This window comes from Trichoplusia ni, unplaced genomic scaffold (genome assembly GCF_003590095.1).
Source record: "Trichoplusia ni isolate ovarian cell line Hi5 unplaced genomic scaffold, tn1 tig00003970, whole genome shotgun sequence".
Lineage (NCBI taxonomy): Eukaryota > Metazoa > Arthropoda > Insecta > Lepidoptera > Noctuidae > Trichoplusia > Trichoplusia ni.
This window is the reverse complement of record NW_020800481.1, coordinates 7,246-16,717: the sequence shown is the minus strand read 5'-3', so window position 1 is coordinate 16,717 and position 9,472 is coordinate 7,246. Positions and strand designations below refer to the sequence as shown.

The following is a 9,472-nucleotide window of genomic DNA, read 5'->3' as shown; positions in this document are numbered from 1 at the left end:
ATGGCGCAGCAGCTGCAGGCCAAATACGGTGGTGACGTCAGGGTGTCCAGGCCTGTCAGGTGCGCGGAGCTCCGCGTATCAAACCTCGACGAGTCCGTCACTCAGCAGGACATCCTGACGTCGCCACTCGTCAGGTCAGTGCACTTCTGACCAAATAAAGGTTGGAGATCTGAGGCCCAGCCCCGGTGCGAAATTTAGCACCGTGCTGAAGTGCCCTCTGGAGGTGGCCTCGAGGCTGGTCACCTCCAAAACACAGAAGTTTCTGGTCGGATGGAGCTCGGCGCGGGTCGTGCAACTCGATGCACGGCCCATGAAGTGCTTCCGCTGCCTTGCACTAGGCCACACAAGGCCAGTGTGCATGTGCCCGACGGACCGCAGTGGTTATGCTACCGCTGCGCGATGCCCGGGCACAAGGCAGTGGACTGCAAGGCGCCAGCCAACTGCGCCATATGCGCCGAGCTCGGCCGCAATGCCGCCCACCAGATGGGCAGCCGGGGATGTGCTCCCCCGGCACTTATTAAGAAGAAGATGGCCGCAATGGGGAAAGTGCCCGTTGCGGTCACATCACAGGCGCGCCCCTGTGAGGAGGAACGGATGGACGAACAATAATGGATAACGTCCGTCCACACTTCCTCCTCCAGGGGAATTTGAACCACTGCGCCGGCGCGCAGGATCTTTTCTCCAGTCGCTGGCGCAGTGGAGCATTGATATTGGAGTGGCGGCGGAGCCATATTTTGTCGCCCCTCGTCCCAATTGGGCGGGGGATCTCGACGGCTCCGTCGCCGTCATAAGCGCCTTGGGCGCGGACTCCCGGCCCCTGCATACCATCCGCAGGGGCTCGGGATATGTCGCAGTCGTTTGGGGGCCGTACGCAGTCGTAGGGGTCTACTTCTCGCCGAACAGGGGTCTGGCAGAGTTCGAGTCATTTATGGCCGAGCTCGAGGCCCTTGTTCGGACGCTCTCGCCTCGCCCGGTCATCGTGCTCGGTGACCTCAACGCCAAGAGCACAGCGTGGGGGGAACCGGCAACCGACCGGCGCGGGGAATTATTGGAGGAGTGGGCCCTCGGATTGGACCTTGCCCTGCTGAATAGGGGTAGGGTCCACACCTGCGTACGGCAGAACGGAGGGTCCATCGTCGACGTGTCGTTTTGCGCTCCGTCTATTGCGGAGCGCGTTCGTGATTGGCGCGTCGAGGAGGTGGAGACGCTATCGGACCACCGATATATACGGTTCAGCGTTTCCACTCCTGGGGGACCCGGGATCCGGCGCTTTACACCGGACTCGGGAAGCCCACGATGGGCCCTCAAGAAGATGGACAGAGAGCTGCTGATCGAGGCGGCCATCGTGCCGATTGGTGCATGCCGGCGGTGTCAGGCCGCTCAATTGACGACGAGGCAGAGCTATTTTGTCGCACCTTAACATTGGTGTGCGACACAGCGATGCCTCGCGTCCGACGGCGGCCGAACCGCCGGTCAGTTTACTGGTGGTCGCCTGAGATCGCAGCTCTCAGAGAGGCGTGCTTTGGGGCCAAGCGGAGCCTAACCCGCTACCGCTCCAGGCACGCCGGAAGACCAGGTTGGGACGAGACGAGGGAGGCCTCGCTATATGAGGCTTACCGCACGGCAAGGAGCAATCTCCGCCTGGCCATTATACAGGCCAAGGCAGCAGGGAGAGAGGAGATGCTGGAGGAGCTCAATAGGGATCCGTGGGGGCGCCCGTATCTTGCGGCGCGGAACAAGCTCCGCGCCAACGGGCCCCCGATCACGGAGACCATGGAGCCCCAGCTGCTCCAAGCCGTAGTCTCGTCCCTATTCCCGGACAGGACACAGATTCTCCCTCCAGTGGTGGCCGCGCCTCAGGCGCCAGAGTCACTGGAGCTCATCACGGAGGGGGAACTGGAGGCGTCCATAAGCCGCCTTCGCCCGAAGAAGACCGCCCCAGGCCCCGATGGAGTGCCGGCGCGCGCTCTTGCGCTGGCACTGGGGCCACTCGAAAGTCGATTCCGGGGTCTGCTCAACTCTTGTTTGGAGGAGGGCAGATTCCCGGATACATGGAAGACGGGGCGGTTGGTACTCCTACGTAAGGAGGGGCGTCCGGCAGACTCGCCTTCGGGCTATCGGCCGATCGTCCTGCTGGACGAGGCGGGCAAGCTCTTTGAGCGTGTCATCGCTGCCCGCATCGTCCGGCATTTGGAGAGGACGGGTCCGAGTCTGTCGGACTGCCAATTCGGATTTAGGGCGAGGCGGTCCACGTTGGACGCCTTAAAAGTCGTGCAAGAGTTCGCCACGGATGCGGTGGCACAGGGGGGCGTGGCGGTGGCTGTTTCACTCGACATCGCCAACGCCTTCAATTCGCTGCCGCATCAGTGCATAGAGTCGGCGCTCCGATACCACGGGGTGCCGCTCTATCTCCAGCGCGTCGTGGCGGACTACCTGTCCGGGAGATTTGTGTCGTTCGTGGGCAGAACGGCCCGCAGAGGTGGGAGACGGGACGCGGTGTTCCACAGGGGTCTGTCTTGGGGCCCCTCTTGTGGAACATCGGGTACGATTGGACCCTCCGAGGTGCTCTCCTGCCCTGCACGCGGGTCGTCTGTTATGCGGACGACACCCTGGTTTTGGCGCGGGGTGCGAACCCCGCCGAATGCATCCGGCGTGCGACCTGCGGCACGCAACTCGTCGTAGGTCGCATCCGGATGCTTGGACTTGACGTGGCTCTGGGGAAGACCGAGGCACTCTTGCTGCACGGCCCCCGGAGCCCACCCATCGGAGAAGACGCGTGCCTGACAGTGGAAGGTGTCCGTATCCCACTGTCAGGCCATATGAAGTATTTAGGCCTGGTCCTCGACGGGAGGCTCAACTTCCGGGAGCACTTCCGAAGGCTGGCGCCCAGACTCCGGGCTGCCGCAGCTGCTCTCGGGAGGCTGCTGCCGAACGTCGGGGGCCCCGACTTAGGGTGCCGCCGTTTATACGGGGGGGTCATTCGCTCGATGGCCCTCTACGGCGCACCCATATGGGCAAACAAGATGTTGCCCGACAGTCGGGCGGTCCTGCTTGGCGCGCAGCGTGCTGTCGCCAACAGGATCGTCCGTGCCTATAGGACTGTCGGGCACGAAGCTGCGACTGCCTTGGCGGGGACTCCGCCTTGGGATTTGGAAGCGAAGGTGCTTGCGGACATTTACACCCGCAGCACCGAGCTCCGGTCCCGGGGCATCGACCCCTCGCCAAGGCAGAAAGAAGTTTGGAAGAAGCAAGCCCGCCTCGTCACCTTTAGGAACTGGGAGCTGCGGCTCTCACGACCGACGGCGGGGCGGGCTATTTGTGAGGCAATCCGCCCTGTATTGAAACCATGGGCGGAGAGGCGGTATGGTGTCCTGACCTACCGCCTCACGCAGGTGCTTACTGGGCACGGGGCCTTCGGGCATTACCTGTGCCGCGTCGTCAGGAGGGAGGAGTCGACTGCGTGCCATGAGTGCGGTGATGTCGACGACACCGCACTCCATACTCTGGCCGTATGTCCGGCCTTTGCCGAGCCACGCTCCGACCTTCTGGCGGCGCTCAATTTGGACTCACTTTCCGCGCTGCCGGCTGTTGTCGCTTCAGCCATCAGCAGTCGTGCAGCGTGGAACGCACTAGCCTCCTTCTGCGAGACGGTCATGTCCCAGAAGGAGGCGGCGGAGCGCGCTCGGGAGGAAGATCCCAGCGCGCCCGCCATACGCCGACGTCGTATGGGGCGGCGACGTGCTGCGCACGAGCGCAACTTGCCGCCCTAGCTAGGGTCTGGGCGATAGGCACGGGGGTGCATATCGCCCGTCAAAACAGACCCGCGACGGGGGGTCGCATTTCGGTGTGACGGGTGCGACCCCATTACGAGGCGAGGAGGCCGACGCTCTTTACACGTCGGCCTCCACAAACAACGCGAAAGCGAGCCGCCGGCCCTACTCAACGGCCGGCGGATCCCCGCGGCCGGCACAGTGTAGTGATATTATGTAACTCCACGTGCCGGCATCAAACGCGGCTGACGTCACCCGGCGGTTAGGTTTAGTCAGTAAGAGTCTGACACTACCCGTCCTCCCCCCCGGGAGGGCGGGTGTCCATGAGGATTCCCCCGCCTAAAAAAAAAAAAAAAAAAAAAAAAGGTTAGGTTAGGTTAGGTTAGGTTGGGGTGCCAGGCAGAAAACCTCCTCGTGTGCCTGGCGGCTGCTGGTCCCTTGCGGATACGTCCGGGGGGAAGAGCAGTCGTTGGGCCGGTGCACCCTGGGCACGCATAACAATCGTCTCGCGACTTGGGGCAATTGTTGTGCGTGGCGAATTTCTGCCGGAGCGGAGGAGTCGCTCCCGAAGGCTCCCTGGCTGCGCTCTGCAGCTGCAGAGTGCATGACTAGGGAGTGAGGTGGGGTAGACCGCGGGCCGTCGCTCCGGCCCGTGGTCTAGGGGTCGCCGCGGCGGATGGATCGCGGTGACCGAGGCGGGTAAGACCGTGGGCTACTCCTCTGCCCGCGGTCTGACGCATCCGTGGCGAGGTAGTGAGCCACGGATGTACATAGGATAGGTTAAAAAAAAAAAAAAAAAAAAAAAAAAAAAAAAAAAAAAAAAAAAAAAAAAAGAGAAAATCCAAAAAAACAATAGTTTGTAGACACCGAGCAGCGGGCGGTATATCCTGTACCAGAGGCATCCGCGGGCCTCGGGAGGATCAAATAACCTCCCAAAAGAGCGGCCGCATCGCCTTGGGGAAGCGATGTGCGTATCACCCACTCGTAAAAATTTATGATGTCTGACACAGAGAATTTTGTTGTGTCATGCGATCCGGCTGACGCCCGGCGCTCGCAGGTATCCGGGCCTGCGAGTGTGAAATTGGTTACCGACGGACGCGCAGGGGTAGGCGACCAGGCCCCTGTCGCTGATAAAATTACTGGCAGCATACAAAATGCCGAGGAGCGGCCGCGTGGATCGTCTTCCGTTAGGAAACGTCCACGTGACCGTGCTTCGATGGGAGGTGGTTCGGCGGGTCAGTCCTCAGATGAGGACGGCCTGCCGGCTCCGAAGTTGCCGACCGGGAGGAGAGGTCGGCAGGCTTCGAGGGGGGCGAGTGCTTCGCGGCCGCGGAGGGACGCACAGGGCAGGTTTGTGCGTTCCAGTGCCCAGGCGGCCAGCGAAGCGGAGAGCGACGTGGGGGTCACCACGGAGGACCCTGGCGGCGAGAGCGGTGCTTCGCTGGGGAGCTCGAAGGCGGAGCTCAACGCCGCCAGAAGGGAGCAGCGCAAAGCCGTCGCGGCCGACGAAGTGTCGGCGATGGCAGAGCGCGCGCGTGAGCGACGCGCTGCTCTCACGGCCGAAGGGGGCGAGCCATCCGCGGCGGCCCTGAGCCAGCTGGCCTTGGACGGGGTGGACTTGGTCCTGAAGGTTGCCACGAAGTCTGGCAGCCTGAAGGGCACGTTCACCCGCGGTCTGAAGGAGGCTGCCGCGGACATTAAGGAGGCGGTTGGTGTCCTCCTCAACAGGACGGCCTCAGACGAGGTCGCGAAGTTGCAGGAGGAGAACGGCCGCCTCCGTGCCGACCTGGAGGACCTCCGGCGGCAAGTCGCTGCGCTGAGCGAGCAGCAACAGCGACGCACGCCGCCCACTGTCGCCGCACCGGTGGTGGCCCCGTCTCCCGCACCGAGACCGGCAAGCGCTCGTTCCGACGACGAGGTCGAGCGCATAGTCCGGCTCTGCATGCTCCAGTGCGGGAGCATGGTCAATGCCCGCATAGAGGCGGTGTCTCGGCGCCTCCCCCCGGAAACCCTCCGTCCGCCCCTAGCGGCCGACGCAAGACGGAGGACGGAGGAGCCGCCGAGGCCTGCGCCTCCCAGGGGAAGCCCACGGGGGGCCTCAAAAAGCCCGGCGAGGGAGCCCCGCCAAGTGCTAAGCCCACGACGGCCGGCTCTAAGGGTGAGAGCTGGGCGACAGTCGTGGGCCGCAAGAAGGCCCGCAAAGCCGCAAAGGCGGACTCCGCAGCAGCGCGCGCCCCAGGCCCTACGGCAAAGGCGGCTGCGCAGCCTGCGCGACGGACTGCCAAAGGCGGTCGCAAAGGACCGGCGGTGCGTGCCCCGCGTTCCGAGGCCGTGACGCTGACGCTGCAGCCCGGGGCTGCGGAGCGCGGCGTTACGTACCAGTCGGTCATTGCCGAGGCCAAGGCCAAGATCAAATTGTCAGATCTTGGCCTCCAGTCCGTCACCGTCAGGCAGACCGTCACGGGTGCGCGGCTGTTCGAGGTGGCCGGTGCTGCGAGCGGCAGCGCCGAAAAGGCGGACGCTCTGGCCGCCAAAATGAGGGAGGTCCTCAACCCCGAGGACGTCCGGGTCTCCAGACCGGTGAAAACCGCAGAGGTGCGGATCACCGGTCTGGACGATTCCGTGACCCCCGAGGAAGTGGTGGCGGCCGTTGCCCGCAGTGGAGAGTGTCCGCCGGATAGGGTGCGGGCCGGCGACATACGCACCGACGCCACCGGACTCGGCGCAGTCTGGGTTCGGTGCCCTGTGGCGTCGGCGAAAAAGATCGCCTTAGCTGGCGAAGTGAAGGTGGGCTGGGTTGCAGCGAGAGTAAAACTCCTGCAACCCCGGGCTTTGAGGTGCTTCCGGTGTCTGGAAAAGGGGCACGTCCGGGCAAAGTGCACCTCCGCAGCAGACCGTAGCGGTCTCTGCTATCGCTGCGGTCAGCCCGGTCACAAGGCGGCCCAGTGTTCCGCCGCGCTAAACTGCTGCCTGTGTTCGGCCGCGGGAAAGCCGGCGGGACACAGATTGGGCGGGGGAGCCTGTGGCATGCCCACCAGCACTGCCAAAAAGGCAGGGAAGAGGAGCTCCAAGCCTGCCGGGGTAACCTCGCAGCCCCCGCAGGCTGGTAGCTCCGCGACCGACTCCCGGTCCGGGACTGTTGCCGGGGGAATGGATTGTCAATAATGGCGCAATTCCATTTCCTCCAGGGCAACATCAATCACTCTGCCAGAGCTCAGGATCTTCTACTCCAGACTATGGCAGAGTGGTCGATCGACGTGGCTGTGGTCGCCGAGCCGTACTTCGTCCCCGCCCGTGACAACTGGTTGGGGTGCGCTGACGGTTTGGTGGCCATTATTGGCGGGACTCTGATCGACCCGTCCAGGGGCCGCGGCTGGGTTGCCGCGGTTTCGGACGGCATCGCCGTTGTGGGGGCGTATTTCTCCCCCAACAAGAGTCTCGCCGACTTCGAGGGTTTCCTTGTCGAGTTGGGCGCCGTCGTGAACCGCTACCACCCTCGTCCCGTTCTGGTGCTCGGGGATCTCAACGCCAAGTCATCGGCGTGGGGATCTCCGGTCACTGACTCTCGGGGCGAGGCGTTGGAAGAGTGGGCAGTGACGACCGGTCTGGTCGTCCTGAATCGGGGTTCGGAATACACGTGCGTGCGGCAGCGGGGCGGGTCGATTGTGGACGTCTCGTTCGCAAGCCCCTCTGTCGCCGGCCGAGTCCGCGACTGGCGTGTCGCCGTGGAGGTGGAGACGTTATCGGACCATCGTTATATCCGGTTCGACGTCTCCGCCCAGACCGCGAGCGGCCGCCATCCAACAACCCCGATCAACGACGGCCCCCGATGGGCGCTCAAGCGCATCGACAGGGAACTACTCGAGGAAGCTGCCTTAGTCCAGTCCTGGATCTGGGAGTCGGCGACGGACGGCCCCGTCGACGTCGAAGCGGTGGCGCTGTGGTTTCGCGGGGCGATGACGCAGATTTGCGACGCGTCCATGCCCCGTGTAAGCCAACAGTCCGCAAGGCGCCGGGTGTACTGGTGGACCGACGAGATCGCGCGGCTGCGCGTTGAGTGCGTCGCAGCTCGCCGCCGGTACACTCGATACCGGAGACGACGTCGACGGGATCCCGTCGAGGAGGGCGCGCTGTATGAGGTGTACCGCGCGTCCAAGGAGACTCTGTGGCTGGCCATCGGCGACTCGAAGTCGCGTGCCAGGGAGGAGCTGCTGGGGTCCCTGGACCGGGATCCGTGGGGGCGCCCCTACCGTTGGGTACGGGGCAAGTTGCGTCCCTGGGCGCCCCCAGTGGTCCAGGGCATGCAGCCCCAGTTGCTAGAGGCGGTGGTGTCGGCCCTCTTCCCTGAGCGGACGGGACACGTTCCCCCGGCGATGGCTTCGCCCTCAGCCACAGACTCTCCTGATGAGGAGAGCACCGATGTCCCCGGGGTGACGCAGGAAGAGACGAGAGCAGCCGTGTCGCGACTCCGGGCGAAAAACACGGCGCCCGGACCCGACGGAGTTCCCGGTCGTGCTCTCGTCTTAGCTCTGAAGGAGCTAGAGCCCCAGCTGAGGGGGCTCTTCACGGCATGCCTCGAGCGGGGTCAGTTTCCCAGTTTGTGGAAGGAGGGGAGGCTGGTCCTGCTCAGAAAGGAGGGGCGCCCCGCGGACTCGCCGTCCGCATACCGGCCCATAGTGCTGCTAGACGAGGCGGGCAAACTGTTCGAGCGAATCATCGCAGATCGCCTCGTCAGCCACTTGTGCAGAGAGGGGCCGGACCTGGACGACAACCAGTTTGGTTTTCGTCGGGGGCGCTCCACCATAGACGCCATCATGCGCGTGAGGGCCCTGGCGGAGGAGACAGTGTCCCGGGGTGGGGTGGTGCTGGCGGTGTCGTTGGACATCTCCAACGCCTTCAACACCCTACCCTGGAGTTGTATTCGGGAGGCCCTAAAATATCATCGTGTGCCTCCCTACCTCCGTCGTACAGTAGGGGCCTATCTGGAGGATAGGTGCGTCACCTATCGGGGACGTGACGGTGCTGGTCGGCACCTTATGTCGTGCGGTGTTCCACAGGGATCGGTTTTGGGGCCGCTCCTGTGGAACATCGGCTACGACTGGGTGCTGAGAGGCGAGCTCCCGTCGGGCGCCGACTTGACGTGCTACGCGGACGACACGCTAGTCACAGCCCGGGGGAGCTCGCACAGGGAAGCGGCGTTGATAGCCACGGCTGCGGTGTCACAGGTGGTGAACCGCATCCGGCGCCTGGGCCTAGAGGTGGCCCTGAATAAGTCGGAGGCCATGGTGTTTCATGGCCCCCGACGTGCGCCGGCGCCGGGATCACACATCGTGGTCAGTGGGGCCCGGATAGCTGTCGAGTCCACCATGAAGTACTTGGGATTGGTGCTCGACAGCCGATGGGAATTCGGTCCTCACTTCCGGCGCCTGGCGCCCAAGCTGATGGGCGCGGCGGGCGCGCTTTCAACGCTGCTTCCCAACATGGGGGGCCCGAGCACCGCCTGTAGGCGGTTGTACGTGGGAATCGTGCGGTCCATGGCCCTGTATGGGGCCCCTGTGTGGGCGATGGACCTGACGGCCGGCACATTCGCCATTCTGCGTAAACCGCAGAGGGCGATGGCCGTCAGAGTCGTCCGCGGGTACCGCACGATCTCCTACGAGGCGGCTTGCGTACTGGCCGGATCCCCGCCCTGGGACCTGGAG

General features: G+C 64.1%; 1 protein-coding gene and 1 pseudogene across 1 annotated transcript; both read left to right on the top strand.

The window, feature by feature from the left end:
• On the top strand, nt 1–1,138 carry LOC113508151 (annotated as a pseudogene).
• A 3,629-nt stretch (nt 1,139–4,767) lies between these two features.
• Nucleotides 4,768–6,935, top strand: LOC113508150. Its single transcript, XM_026891111.1, has 2 exons — nt 4,768–5,705; nt 5,750–6,935. Exons 1-2 carry the CDS (start codon nt 4,768–4,770, stop codon nt 6,933–6,935), a joined length of 2,124 nt encoding a protein of 707 aa, XP_026746912.1.
• Nucleotides 6,936–9,472: the final 2,537 nt, after the last annotated feature.